The 15,038-nt window shown below is 45.1% G+C and overlaps 1 protein-coding gene across 1 annotated transcript; it reads right to left on the bottom strand.

The window, feature by feature from the left end:
- Positions 1 to 570: 570 nt before the first annotated feature.
- On the bottom strand, positions 571 to 14,526 carry scara3 (scavenger receptor class A, member 3). Its single transcript, XM_076272676.1, has 7 exons — positions 14,057 to 14,526; positions 6,585 to 6,620; positions 6,289 to 6,333; positions 5,512 to 5,631; positions 3,637 to 3,717; positions 1,673 to 2,716; positions 571 to 1,065 (listed from the first exon to the last, which is right to left on the bottom strand). Exons 1-7 carry the CDS (start codon positions 14,061 to 14,063, stop codon positions 629 to 631), a joined length of 1,770 nt encoding a protein of 589 aa, XP_076128791.1. The 5' UTR covers positions 14,064 to 14,526; the 3' UTR covers positions 571 to 628.
- Positions 14,527 to 15,038: the final 512 nt, after the last annotated feature.

The following is a 15,038-nucleotide window of genomic DNA, read 5'->3' as shown; positions in this document are numbered from 1 at the left end:
GAATCCCATTTTGTGCCACAGTATCAGACTTTTCTCAGGTCTTCTGCAACTAAAGTTATTCAACATATTCTGTAGAGGGAGATCTACTGTCATAACGGCACTGTCTGGTTTTGTGTTGTTCCTTTAAAACCTGTTATTGATTCAGAGTACCCGCTCTGAACCACTGTTAGCTCAGAAAGCAAATACAAACAGGAGTACAACATTACACATCAAAAGCATTAAAGTGCCATCAAAATTTAAACAAAAAAAATCTGGCTTGTAAACTCAACAGAGCACCCCCTCATGAGTGTACTGTGGTATCAACAAGCCACACAGCAATAAACACTCGATTGCTTCCACACTCCAGTTACTTGGCAAATTAATCCCCACACTGTGAATTTCCAGCACATTAAAATCAGGCCCTTGAGGCTGGAGAAATGTCTCCTGCTTCCCAAACAAACCATTCAGGGGGTGATTTTGAGAGTTTTTGAGGCTCAGAAGTATACAATCCTATCCCAAGTCAAATGTGGATTCTTCAGTGATCCACATAGAGTAATTAAAAACAAGTACACATTCTTTCTTTTTTTTCAATTGGCTGTCAGTGCGTCTCCACTCAGGATAAAGGGCATGATTTGCTTTAAGAAGCTGTTCAAGATGCGGTGGCAGGTAGGCCAGGGTGTCCCGGTGTTCCTGGTGGGCCAGGTGGACCAACAGGACCTGGTTTTCCCCTCGGCCCAGGTATGCCGTGCAGCCCAGGTAAGCCTGCTTGTCCTTGTATTCCCGGCGGACCTTTGGAACCGGGAATGCCGTCTTTCCCAATCACTCCTATGTCGCCCTTCTGGCCCCTATCCCCTCGTGATCCGGGCTGCCCCAGAGATCCCTTGGCACCTTTGACTCCAGGGTTTCCTTTCCCTCCGGTGGGTCCAGGCTCACCTGTTGCCCCCTTGGGGCCAGGAAAGCCCTTTGGTCCCAATGCCCCAGGGAGTCCAGCTGGCCCAGTGTCCCCTTTGTTTCCGATTCGGCCGATAGATCCTTTAGTGCCAGTGTCTCCTCGATTTCCCTTCGGGCCAGGTGGACCTGGAGCACCTGTGTGGACAGGTGGGAAACAAAAAAGTGAGTCAATTCTATTCTACTCTATTCTACTGGTTCTAATGGCAATTCTACATTTGTGTTTATGTTAAGTTTATGTAATGGTGATAAATGTCATTCTTTAGCAGTACAACTGCCCACATTAGCCTCAATGATTATACAACATTTCACAAATAAATTTCATTCACATACTGAAGCCTACACCAACTGAGTACAGTATACCAGAGAACTGAATTGAGATTGAATGAAACGATCTTTGTACATTTATATGCAATATAATAACAGGGCAATTCCATGAAAAAATTACATTTTTGGTAACATCCATAACGCCAATAAAATGTGATGGTATGGTATGATGTGAATGATTACATGAAATTTGAGCATTTGCTATTTTTGGCTGAAGAATGTAAATGAGAAAAAATGCACAAAAAATGAATGTTCATCCTACAAATGCCAAGGCATTTTACTGGCGTTATGGATATGACAAAAAGTCAATTTTCCGTGGAATTGCCCAACATCATCCACGTAATGCGTAATTTGGGTACAGGTTTGGGCACATTTTTTTTAGGAATCACTCTAGCATTCCCTTTTCCCCCAGCCATACCTTTCAGGATGGTGAAGTTCTGAATAATCTGTCCGTGGTGGGTGTCCACCAGCTTCATCTCCTCCATCACCATGGAGAGATTCCGCACGTCCATGTCCAGACGCACACTCATGAGCATGTACTGGGTCCGTAGCGTGTCAGCTAAGTGCAACAGCAGAAGCACCGTGTTGTTGAGGTTCTGCAGATCCTCCGTGTGGCTCCCGAGCCTCGTCTGACAGGAGGAGCTCTCGATGTTGATGTACTTGTACATGCTCTGCACGTGGCTGACGGTGGCATTGATGCTGGACGAGATGGTGTCGATCTCCATCTCAATGGCACCCATGCGGGCTTCCAATGTGCCAAAGCGCTCGCTGGTACGGTTCTCGTAGTACCGCGAGTGGTACTGGTGATCGTGCATGTTCTCCTCGTGCTCGTCAATGAACGATGAGACGTTGTCCAGCTGCATCTGCAGGTTCATTACCTGCAGCGTCAGGTCGTGGACCATCTCCGAGCTCAGGCTGATGCGCTGGTGGGTGGCCGAGATGCCGCTCTGGACACTGCGCACCGACTGCATGGTGGCGCTCGAGTTAGACTTGAGCGAACCCAGGATGCGGCTGTAGTTCTGCCACTCCGTTGTCATCTTTTGCAGCACAAGTGTGTCCTCGTCGGCTTTGCGTTGCAGCGCATCGATCCACATTGCGCTCAACCCCACTGTCGTGTTCACCGTCTGTACCGTCATTTTGAGGTCATACTGGTCCTGGACCAGAGTCTTCATGCCCTGGTCCGTCTCGTTCATCACCGCCTGCCATCCATTCACCTGGTGGAGGTACTGGGTGAGCGACTGGTTAATCCACTTCATGGTGACAGCATAGCTCTGGAGGTCCCTGAACATCCTGTTGTTGGACTGTGAGAGAGTACTCTGTGTCTGAGTGGCCTGTTGCAACGTCTGATCGTGGCCCAGGACCAGTTTTTGGATGTCCTCAAACTCCTTCTTCAGCTTGCCAACCTCCTCTCGGAAGTGTGCAAGGTTGAAGCATTCTGTGCAGTTGTTGGCTGCTCCAAGATCTGAAGATACAGAAGTGAGATTTTTTTTATTCAAGAGGAGTACAGGGAATATAAACACATTACACACTTCAAGCTCTAATAGGTGACAGCAGCAATATCATATACCAGATTCAGCCATCACGTCTCTAGCATGTCCATTCAGGGTGCGATGCACACACAAAATAACTGGTGGGAAGGAAAGCTTATTCCTTGAGTTTGGTTATGTCTAGACTGTGTTAAAAGTTTGGTTTCTGATTACAGAGCTTGAAAGGCTGTTTTCATTGGTTTCAGTGATAGCCATCCAACCATAAAGAGACAGCAATCTGAAGTATTCTAAACAGTATCGATGTCAGCATTTTTGAAAACTTTGGGCTCTACAGAGCCATTAGCCTTGCAACAAACCTTTTCTATAAAAGGGAATATTTTCTCTGGCTCTTTTGTTTAGTAGAACTAATTCACAAATGATTGTATTCCCTTATCACAGTGTGGGTGTACAGTTTATTGTCATTGGTGCTCACTGAGAATTTAACACATAACCCCAGCAGAAATATGCAAGTTATATGCTCGACTATTTCAGCTACAACACTCCTTTGTGATCTTACATGGGCTTTCTCACTTTTGTTCTATGGGCAGCAGCTAAGCCGTCCTATGTGACTGCATAATATGACTGCTGTGAAATGTGGACCTCTGAAGACCACAGTACCCACCACTGGATGCAACCATGAGACTGCAAAAAGACATTATACCAGCCACCCGCACTGTTTCACTCACTGAGGGGTCCATGTGTTGCCTATGTCCATATGTGTAACACAGTCTCAGATGTGGGTCAGTATTTCAAAAGCTTTTAAAGCCAGTTATGCTTAGTGTTTGCATACAATCCATTCTATGGATTGGGCATTCCATGAAGAATGAATCCCTGTGAAGTGAATTAGTTGTCTCACCTTGTATACTCTGCGAAACTTTTGTTATCTTCTTTTGATAAAATGTTTCCTCTTCAGATAAGCTGTCAACTTTCCTGAACACTGCGGAGGTAAAACAAAAAATAATGCACTGATTGAGATATTTGTTCATTCGTTTAGATATTGATTGATTCCTCCTTAGAGCAAAATCATGCCAAATGTACTGCATGTGAAACAATACAATGTGGCTAAACACAGCTGTGGAACTCTCCCCTGAGGACATGGTTCCGGTGAACACAACAGAGTTCCGGCACACTTTGACAAAGTAATTTCTGATTTGAGTCTTAAAGGATTAATACAATACATTCTGGATCCAGGCTTCCTTTTTTGCCTCATGCAAATGGTTCCAGATGTCAATGTTACCACCTGTCAGGCTGTGCTGAGAGTAAAAAAGGAACTATATTCAGTACTACTCATTGCTGATACTGGCTGTTTATAGCCTTATGCATTATAGCCTTTGAGATTCAGGTCTGTCTGTAAAAACACAGGCATATTGATCATGGTTTAATTCTTTTTTTTCCCATAGAACTAAGTATGATAATACAATGCAATGTGGTGCTTGTTATGTGATCTGGTGATTGCTTATTATTATTATGTAACAAAACATTCATCTGGACTCCTGGGCCGATATGAAACAGATGTATTGAAGCGATATGGAAATGTCCATGTTTTTTTTTCTCTCGCTTGGCCGCTGTGATACTTGGCCAACAGCGCTTTTGAGTTTCACAACTCGTAGTTTTACGCTGCTTTGTTTTCGCTTTGTTTTCCACCACAGAGATGTGTCATAAGCTGATATAAACTTTGATGTGACCCCCAGCTTGCTCATAAAAACACATACCGATCGTGGTGGGGGGAGGCTGGGCTGGAAGGTGGGCTGTTAAAAGGTGGGGGAAGTGTGTATGTGCATGTGTGTGTGTGTGTGTGTGTGATGGGGGGGGGGGTCTTCAGGCACAGGCACTATGTGACTGGAGACTAGATTTACAGAAGTCCTTAGCCGTAACACACTGACACAGGCAAACCAACATCTGCATCCCAGGCAGACCTGTCAACTCACCTGATGCCTGGGAATCATGGGGCACACACACACACACGCACACACACTCAGAAAACAACCTCACTATATTCATCGAAACCCCATCTCTGTCGTAAAAGGCGAGTTGTGGCGCATGTGGGTGATTCAAGCGTGACGGAGCGGGAGAGAGTTTGGATCAGAGGAGCGATGCCAAAGGAGGTGAAGCTTGACGCCTCGACCCAGGGTGCTGGCAGGCCTCACTTATACCCCGAATCTGGAATTAATAGTGTTTATTACTGCCTCCATCCGGCCAAACCCAAGTGGGTGGTGTTACGGGCATGCCCAAGGGGGTTCTGGTAGCGAGCAAGATTTATGGAATCACTGGAGGATCTGAGTTTAATCATATCAAGGCCAGATCAGCCCCACTTGAGATCAGGTTGATAGGAGCCTCTTGACAATCTGAAAATGACCTCAGCACCATAATACACTTTTTCTATGCAAGAATGGTCTCGGGGTGATGAAGTAATTTTGGACCCACAAAGTAGGTCAACTGCGTAAACCAGAGTGTCCTCACAGGCAGAGATTGGCCTGAAAATGTGTGCTTTTTAAGTCAACTTAGTTACCTTAAAGGGTTTGCACAGCTGTGAAATAATGGCTTTACCCACAACTATCGTGTAACTCGTGAAATAATATGGTGATAGACTATGACAGAAAACAACAAATGGAAGGTAGAGACAGAGAAAAGGGAGGGAGAGAGAAAAAGGGATTAAATAAGAGACAGAGAGAACCTAGGAGAGAATTGTTTTTATGTCCATCTCTCTGTCTCTTGCTGGGCCCGGACTCACCAAGGGAAGCCAGCACCGCCACAGCAATGATGAGGAACGCGAGGAAGCCGTAGAGCACCTTCACAGCCAGTTGGAGGGAGTGTGTTTGCTGGCACTTCACACAGCCACCCCGTGTCCTTCCTGTGAACACACACACACACACACACACACACACTCAAATATCTTACTGACAGTCCTCTGCAAAAGGGCTAAATGTGGTGCAAAATACATGTCCCAAAGCCTGTGAACTGTTTTGATTGAGCATGATTAACCACTGAACTGCTGGCCCAGCTAGGCCAAGCTCCACGCGCCGCTCCCCTGCCAAACGGGCCTCTCTTTCGGAGTTTACACCAGAGCCACAGCCAGCTCCATTCAACCGGGCTCAGTATGGCTATTTGAAACAGATGTAAAACGCACGCACATAAACAAGAGTGTAATTGCAGATGTATGTGCGGCAGGCTAACAGGCGACGAGCAGCAACGCACAGGGACACACGTGCCAGCGACTCAATTGTGCCGTTTACAAATAAAACAAACACAATTTGGACAACCCCCAATTCTCAGCCCTATATCCATGTTTGTCATTTGAGACCGAAAATTACCATCTTGCTCAAATACACTTGGCCTGGACTGTGTTCTACTTGATAAATAGCTTACAGACGACAACTCGTGGGGCCAGCTCAATTACTTATGATGCAACCCCCCCTTCCCTATATAAATATCCCTTGCCTCTCAAAGTAAAACAAATGACTATAGTTGACTTAAAATAGCTCCTCTGCCCTCCAGGCTTTCCGCTTACCTCTGAAGGGAGGCATCTCTTCCTCCTCCCCGGTCAGATCCTCCTCTGCAAGAGAAAAATGAGTCACTATAATACTTTAATTGTTTCCAGGGTTATAACATCACTACTGCAATCTCCATGCTAAATCCGCTTTAATTACAATCTCAGGTCCCCGAGAGAGGTAGTCTGCTTCCTGTGAGAGTTTAGCTGGGAGCACATAGGTGTTGTCTTACTGATGTCACCACTCGGATATCGTTTATTAGGGATTAGTAAGTAGTTGAAGAGTGTGGGTGAAGGGGGTTGATGGTCTCCCATACCTTTGAAGAGTTGGTTCTCATAGCCACAATAGCTCTCTGAAACACAAAAAAAAGGGCGCAGTTTGAGATTTATGTTCACAAATTAAGGTCAACAGTCTGAAACATAAACCTGCATTGGGGCAGAACAAGGCACGAACTTCGTTATTCTGGTTGTAAATCATTACAAATACCACGAGGAACATATAACTCCCTTCCCCCTCACTCCGGTACGTACATACACACACATATACACATACATCCATCCTAACTATGCACTCACCCTGAGACACAATCCATTCAGCTCTGCTCTAATTGGAGTGCATGAGGTCATATTTGGCATGCATGTTACATGAACACAATTATCCAAATTTTAGTTTGGGAGAGAAGTGTTTCCTCTGTGCTTGCATCTGTTTGTAAAACCTATATTTCACAGATTTTTTGACAGAGAGAGAGAGAGAGAGAGAGAGAGAGAGAGAGAGAGAGAGAGAGAGAGAGAAAGAGAGAGAGAGAGAAGGGAAGAATGGGAACAAATGAGCTGTCAGATACTCAGGTCCCATGGCAACACAATATGAAACCCAAGAGCAGGAGACCAGTTTATGTGTGCGCTGTGCTGTGCTGGAGGCCTCGGTCGCCATGGCGTCACTCCTGGAGTGCTCCCCACTCACTTGTGGTAGCTGCTGAGCCAGGGGGAATTATGGGAGAAGCCAAAGGGGGGCTCTGAACTAAAACCATTTAGCTTCCAGCAGGGGAACTTAATTCCCACAAACACTGCATTCGGGAGGTGAAGCACACTTCACAGAGAAGACCAACGTTTCAAGCATGAAGAGCATGAGACAGACCCCAGCCCTCACATCAGAAGTCTTACTACACTATTACATATCACTATCACATTTAAAGATTTTAATGATGACTAATATGACTTTATATGATGATGATTTACTGTTTTCCCCTCCCTATGAAATAGCATCTTGCTCATGATGTCAATGTTTATATTTTCAGGGCCAGATGTACTAATGCTTTTGCACCCACTTCAGGCGTATTTGTTTCGCAACGTGCGTGTAAAATCATTGCCAGGTATGTACAAACAGGCCGCAATGATGTAAAAGCGCAAACTGCCTGTCGCAGGAGCTGAAAATGGCTAATTGCGATTTTCGTGTCATGCATATGCATTCATGGGAGGATCCAGGGGAAAGTGGGAGTTTAGCGTAAAAAGATGGGAGGGGAAGCGTAAAGAGCGCCTAATTATGTTTTCCGCGGTATGTACAAAGACTGCTCCTGAAAGCGCACGTCTATTATATGCGCCTATACTTCCGCCTTGTAAAAGCAGGTGTTAATCCAAATTGCAGTTCAATGCATCAATAAGAGAACCTTTCAAAGACAACAGAATCGCTATTTAGAGCACCAGTTTTATAAGTATTTGTACAATCAAAAGCAATCTTAACTTTCGTTGGCCTTTCGATTGTCTTACTTTCACTTTCACGTCATTCACTTAAACTTTCCTACTTGCTAGATTTGACCAATTTTCCATAGCCTACGTGCACACGTAGTTTAAGTAAAACTACTGATCTTCATTATCTCTCTGCTTGTTGACATCTTATCATGTATGGTATTATTTCATGATCGCTAAACGTTTGATTTTTTTAACGTTGTCATCAGTTAACTTCACTCAACTGCTCTTATGTAGGCTCTGCCGTTCAGTTGTGGACGTTCGTAAATTGCGTTTATGGGCGGAGAAAGGCAGAGAAAGGCGCAGTTTACACTAGTTTGATAAATACAATGGAAACTTGGGTCTGACAGCGTTCGCAATCTGCGGTTTGTCCATGACGTTGATAACGCTACGTTTGCAAATGTACATACATCTGGCCCTCAGTGTCACGTGTACAGCCTATTTGGCCTTAGAATAAATAGAAAAGCTCAGTGTCTATATTGCTGCTTTTAGTGCTGAATTCAGTACCTATAAATAACTGGCATTACTGCCACAAATAAACGTTTTAAAAGCTTTTAAAATCTTAATCAAATTAAGCAGTACCCACAGCACCCCCTCATAAACTGAGAGAAAACCAATAGTGTACCTTTCAGTGGTGTGGTAGAGACATAAAGGGCAACACCCTGCACTCGACACCCAGCTGTAGCCACTGTGCGTGACTCTCTATGCAAGTCATTTTCCCCTTACTATTAAATTCAGCTGATGAGGCTGAAGACGCAAGAGTTTTCCAGACCTCTCGTTCATCCACCTCTGACACCTATCCAGACCTGCCTGAGTATGTGTGTGTGTGTGTGTGTGTGTGTGTGTGTGTGTGTGAGTATGTGTGAGTGTGCGTGTGTGTGTGTGTGTGTATGTGTGTGGACAGACACTCCATTCAGTGTGAAAGAAAAAATAGCTAGACAGGTAAGTAAATGGCTCAATCTGAGAGAGACACTGTACAGTGCAGTGTAGAGTAAAGGCCTAAAAACTTGCAAAAACGGAATTGTTCGAAAATCCTATCCAAGAAATATAACATGGCTTCAGGTCTCGGATTCCCTGTATTTCCCATGCCACACTCTCGACCCTCGCAGGTGTCTCAACCCAAACTCCACAGTCCCCTGCCAAGGCTGGCCTGCACAGCCCTGAGTGAGCACTCCCCTGCCTCCGCCAAGAGGGGGGAAAGGAGTCGACCCTCTGGTCTGGCCACGTGCCCTGGTGTCTGTACACTCTGTCTGTTCCCCTTTCTCCCTCTCTCTCTCTCTCTCCGGTCTGTGTCTGCCAGACCCCTGTGTTCGGCAGAGCCGACCTGGCCCGGCATGCACCAGTCAGTGTGTGCAGAGTGGCCCATTAGCGCAGCTGTTTTCCAGGGGTGGAAAAGTCCTGGGGTCAAGAAAGTACAGTAAGAGTCATACTCCCACTATTTAATGTCAATCAAGTGGATTTGTGATGGTCATTAGCACTATTCTCCAGCCAAGGGGGTAAGTGTCATGAAAGAGCCAGTGTAACTAAAGGCTGTGAGAACCATCGGCAGGCTCGGTATATGCATTTAAAAACATAGCAACAGTTTGTGTTGCACTCCAAATCTGAACGCCCTGTTTTTAGTGAAAAGTCAAGGCATGCAGACAATACTATTTTTTTACATTAAACTATTGTTCGTTAAAATGGTAATTTAATGTTCATTGGGTTACACTTTACTTGACAGTATTGACATAAGAGTGTCATAAACAAGTCTTAAACGTTTATGACATAACGCTTCTGTCATTAAGTGTCCTTCGGTTTTTGTCATAACAAGTTAGGATTAGGGTTAGGTTTAGGGTTAGGATTAGGTTTAGAGGTTAGGATCAGGGTTAGGGTTAGAGTTCATTAGTCATGAGAGTGTCATGTGTTCATGAGTGTCATGTCACTCTTATGTCGATACTGTCAAGTAAAGTGTTACCGTTCATTGTTATTGTTGTAAGTTGCATTCAACAAACGTGTCTGCCAATAAACATAGACATGAACAGAAATATAAAACGATTATGTTTGGACATGATGCTTGTTTGGAAAGGAGCTTAGTAGCTTTGACGATCATTAACTGCCATGAAAGGTTGTAAATATGTGGTTTCAGTGTTTGATGAACGTGCAAAAATGTAAGACAGTGTGGAAAAGGACAGAGGCAGACAATTTCAAACAGCTCCAAAAACATCCTGTGCCCTGACGAATTTCAAGGTGTTTTGACTGCTTTCAAAGCACTGGAAACCGGCGGTTTATGTGTTATGTAACAATATAACAACATGGAAGAAAGAATGTGAAGTCCATCTATAGCGGCACTGCTTGCTTCAGCTAAACTGTATACCCTCACAATAAACGACATACTGAAGATCTGGACCCAGCAACCAGTAAATATTTGAGCATTCACGTCATAATTTGCCAACCGAGACACAACTGAAAGTGAGATAGTGTTCTTTGATCAAGGACCAGGTTTAAAGTGATAGTCAAATTCTCTCTTGCAATGAGCTGTTTAAAACTACCAGGCTGTGTTATTATGACTGTAGAGGGTCTCTGAAGAGGGCCAGACGACTGGTCTCACCTGTCACTAAGGACTCAGCGGGGGCATGTTTTCGTCCGTCGCTGGGTGTGTACAGTAATACTTGAGAGACCGATACCCCCGATGGCATGGGGGGGATTACATTATTTAATTTGGAGGGCTACTCGAAGCAGAGGGAGGGGCCAGCACAGCTCATTCGTCTCCTCAGCCAGATGTTTTGACACCGACAGACACCTATAAAAACACCCGGCCCTGGGCCCTGCTGAAACATCATGGACACTGGGAAACATTAGGGGTTTCGCGATTTCATTACATAGTACCTTTCGGGTCTCTACTCAAAACAGTGAGTGATTGTAACTACATCCATATGAGAATAGCGGGCAGGTATGTAAATCGAAATACATGTCTTTGTATACATATGTGCCTGATTTGTGTATCTGTGCATCTGACCTCTTTCACTATCGTGACCAGTGGGTCTCCGGCCCTATATCCATCACGTTTTCTGACTCTAATGAAAATGAAAACTTCCTTTGCACACTCTTCGGTTCTGTGGTTTGGGCCATAGTTTGACCCTGCAATTGCCACAGATGACCACAGAGAGATGGCAGGCCATATTCTGGTTCTGCTCCATTACTGTATAATGTGAGGGTGCAGCGTTAGAAAGCTGGAGACAAATGAACAGCTGTTGTAGGTCTACAGGTCCAAAGTGAGAGGCCCTCTGTTGTGAAAAGTACATTGGACAGCATTAGAAATCCAAATGTTCAAAAGGCAGCTAATGAAGCATCGCATCATAGCCTTAAAACTCTTAGATATATGAGACTTATGTCCAGTTTCCCATATATGGATTGAGTCTAGTCCTAGTCCTAACAGAGAACTTCAATGACAATCTCCATTGAAAAGAATCGTTTAGTCTATAGGACTAGGACTAAACTAGGACTAGGCTTAATCCAGGTAGGGGAAACAGGCCCTAAGTAGGGGAGACTGACCCTTACCCTATGGCCCTTTCAACAGTAAATATAGTATATATATCACTCATCTATGCTGATGTGGGTAACTTACTGTATGTGTGGGTACATATTAAACATTGAGACTTATGTACAGCTGGGCATGTGTTATAATCTCCAAGTTAAGTCATGTTCCACCACACACTTTAACATTTTTCTCTTTTACTGTTTGAAAGTAGCGTTCGATTGTCTCAGTTGCTCTTGTGAAAGAGATACATGTAAAATTTGCAGGGTATCAGATGAGACAGAGAGGCTCAATCACTCCCACACACTCCTACTGTTGTGATGAACTCTGTATAACATGGTGTAAGAACAAGACACCTCGCTCAGCGCCCAGAATCCACAAAAGTCTCATGACTTATTTGGCTGCACCGGCCCTGACCTGACTGACCTTCACTGCGGTTTGTTTACAGTTGAGGGATTTGAAAGGTTTCCACTTAATCTCTGTGTGTGTATTCCTCTGTTAGTCCTACTTGACAGTGCACTGCTGCTGAAAACACTGGTCCTGCTGTCCAAAAACTACAGCTCAGCACATCACATGCTCTCACCAGTGATGAGGAAGGCCTGACGTTTGTTTTCTCCAAAGGGTATTTTTTACCCCCAAAAGTATTTGTTTTCCTGTTGTGTATGTGTGTGTGTCTGTGTGTGTCTTTGTGTTGGAGGGTTGGGCATTTAAAAACAACTGACATGAAATCAGCCGGTTCTACTATAGTCTTGGCCCCTGTCGATCCAGCTCATTACGTTTGACATGAGGTTTTTGACACAAATTCCTGAAAACCCCCTAATTGAATGCAGACACGGGGAGCAAGGGGCCCTTCCAAACCTCGAATGCAGGCCTTAACCGCAGCTAATAAAGACAAGTGTCTCCTAAAGTTCTGGTCCACGTTCAACAGATTCAGATGCAGTTTGAAAAGAATGTCTGGGATTTTCTCAGAAGACTTGAAGTGCATTCGAAGTGCATGGACCTACTTGTACCATATCAAAGTGACTCGCAGATGTCGCAGATGAGGGAGCTAAATTATCATCTGAAACAGTGAACTTGCCTTCATCTATCTGCCTCCCTCCTTCCCTCTCTCCCTCTTATGAGAGTTTATCCACCTCTCAAAAGAGTTTACTCACCAATTGCAACTTTTAACATTCAAAAATCACACTGTATTATCCACATTCACAAGTTGTACACTCATCAACACTCTAGGAACCATTTAATACCACTGGTATTGTTATAAACATTGGACAATAACCTCCACTGTCATCAAACATGTTCTGAATGCATTTCTTTAAAAATCTGATACCGCATGGCACAGTCCACCTCACTGTGATCACAGAACTCATAGTTTACCCAGCTCTTATTTTACCACTACCCCCCTGCTTCCTCCCACCCACATCCCCAACCCATTCTCCTGAAGCTAATTTTTCTCGATTTTTTCTTGTTTATAAGCACTCGCACGTGTCTTCAAATTCCTGAAAACAAATAGGACACTCGGTTCGTTTCCACTTGACAAGCCAGAGAACAACTCACTCCACATTAATTGCAACAACAGGAGCGTACCGTTTCCCCAAAAAAGCTGCAGCGCGGCGACGGCGTCCAATGTGTTTTGCGTGCGACACGCACTCGTCTGATCAAAGTCTTCTCTAAGGGGGGTTTCACGCGATGTCCCAGAGTCCAAGGAATGATGGATTTGAGGGATAAATGAGTTCCAGTTTTCTTTTTCTCTCTCTCCTTCTCTTCTCCCTCTCTCTTTCCCGGCAGTCAGCATGCATCAGTTACACACACCTGCTGCCCCCTCTCCACCCCACCCTGCAACCTTCTGTCTCTTCTCATTCTGTGCCACACGAGGAATGCATTAGTGTCTACATTTTATGGACACCATTCTTCAGCTGTATACACCAGAGCAGGGAGATAAGAGACTTCCTACCTGTCAACACACCACACATTAATACGCTCAAACATCGCACAACCACTACAGCCTCCCCATGTTTGCAGCTTCACTATCCTCCCTTAACCCCCCCCCCCCCACACACACACACACATAAATATACACAACAGTTGGATATCTGTTCACTGGTTTCCCAAGGTCCAGGAGAGAGCCAAGGTTCTTATTTCACGCGGTGTTGACGGAGGCGAATGTTTTTCGGTGTTATGCTTCTGGGGCTGCGGCTCAGGCTGCGATCCCTTTAGGAAACCCCCGTGGGCAAACGAAACTGTGTCTGATGTGAACTGTAATATATGTCCCCACACTCAGACAGACACACACACACTCTACTCCTGTTCAAAGCCAGGGGAGAGGATGTCTTGCATCCAAGAACAACAAATCGACCTCTTTTCCTTGAAGAGGCGCGGTCCGCTGCCATAAGCTGAGCTGTCTGCACATGTGTGCCGCCAAACATCCATCGTGCCTTCCCTGCTGTTCTGTTCTCCGCCTCTACAGCCACAAGGTAGGCTACAAAGCCCACTCAAAAGCCAGGAAACAGGGAGGGGGGAAGACAAGCATCCTACCTTTCATGATGTCTCCTTAGCCTGTCCACAGTGTAGAGGTACCTGTGCAGCTGCCCCAGGCAGAGGATGCTCCCGTGGTAAGTTTAAGTCCCTTAAAGTCCCTCTGAGGCAGAAGGGAACAGCTTGGGGTGCTGTTGACTGTCAAGAGTGCACTGTGCGCAAGCCTCCGCGAGCATCAGTAGATGAACGATCTCAGGAATGCTGGAAACCTGGCGGACAAGTTTGACTTAGTCTTGAGGGATGACCACTGCTACGAAAAAGACAAAAGCCCACACCTCCGGACAAGTTTCAAAAGATTTTTACACTCATCTTTTTCTCGGGGTGTGCGAAAGAAGAAGGAGGAAAAAATGGACTCGGCTACATGGCTTGCAAAGTGTGCCTGAGCCTCTCCCTCTCTGACATGCTGAGAGAAACTAATACCTTGGACAGTAACCATGCGCAGCTTGGAGCAACATGACATGTGTGCGAGTGGTTTTGTGTGTGAGAAGAGAGAGAAGGGGAGTGAGTGGGAGAGGGAGAGAGAGAGAGGGAGAGGGAGAGAGAAAGTGGGAGGGTGGGATTGTGAGCAAGTGCCGAAGGGCGGGAGAGCGGGTGCATATGTTTTAAGCGAGGCTAAAGTAGTCCCACAGACCTAATTGCTAACAAATGTCCCAACATGGAGAGACGATCACCTTCACCTCCCAAGGCCCTCTGCAATTTCAAATGTAATTTTTAGCCCCCTCTCTCTCTTATGTAAGAGTGGATGTTTTTTGTGGCTTTGATCTCTGACCAGCCCTCTTTAACTTGGACATACACTACTAATTAATGGACATCTTGTGGATCAGAGAGGTAGGAATGCAGGAACGCCAAGCTTGCAGAGGAAAGCGGTCCGTTTGAGGGTAGTGGTCATTGTGTCTGACAAAGAATGGTAAGCGTGGCGTTTAATTAACCTTTTGCCAACACAAACTAGTGTTTTTTTTTATCTTCCCCCACATGTTAGAAA

Source organism: Alosa pseudoharengus, unplaced genomic scaffold (genome assembly GCF_046254945.1).
Source record: "Alosa pseudoharengus isolate Yale_2024_CS ecotype anadromous, Long Island Sound unplaced genomic scaffold, YU_APseudo_1.1 YU_APseudo_1.1_scf_7, whole genome shotgun sequence".
NCBI lineage: Eukaryota > Metazoa > Chordata > Actinopteri > Clupeiformes > Clupeidae > Alosa > Alosa pseudoharengus.
Note: the sequence above shows the minus strand (reverse complement) of the source record. Positions and strands in the feature narration are given on the sequence as shown.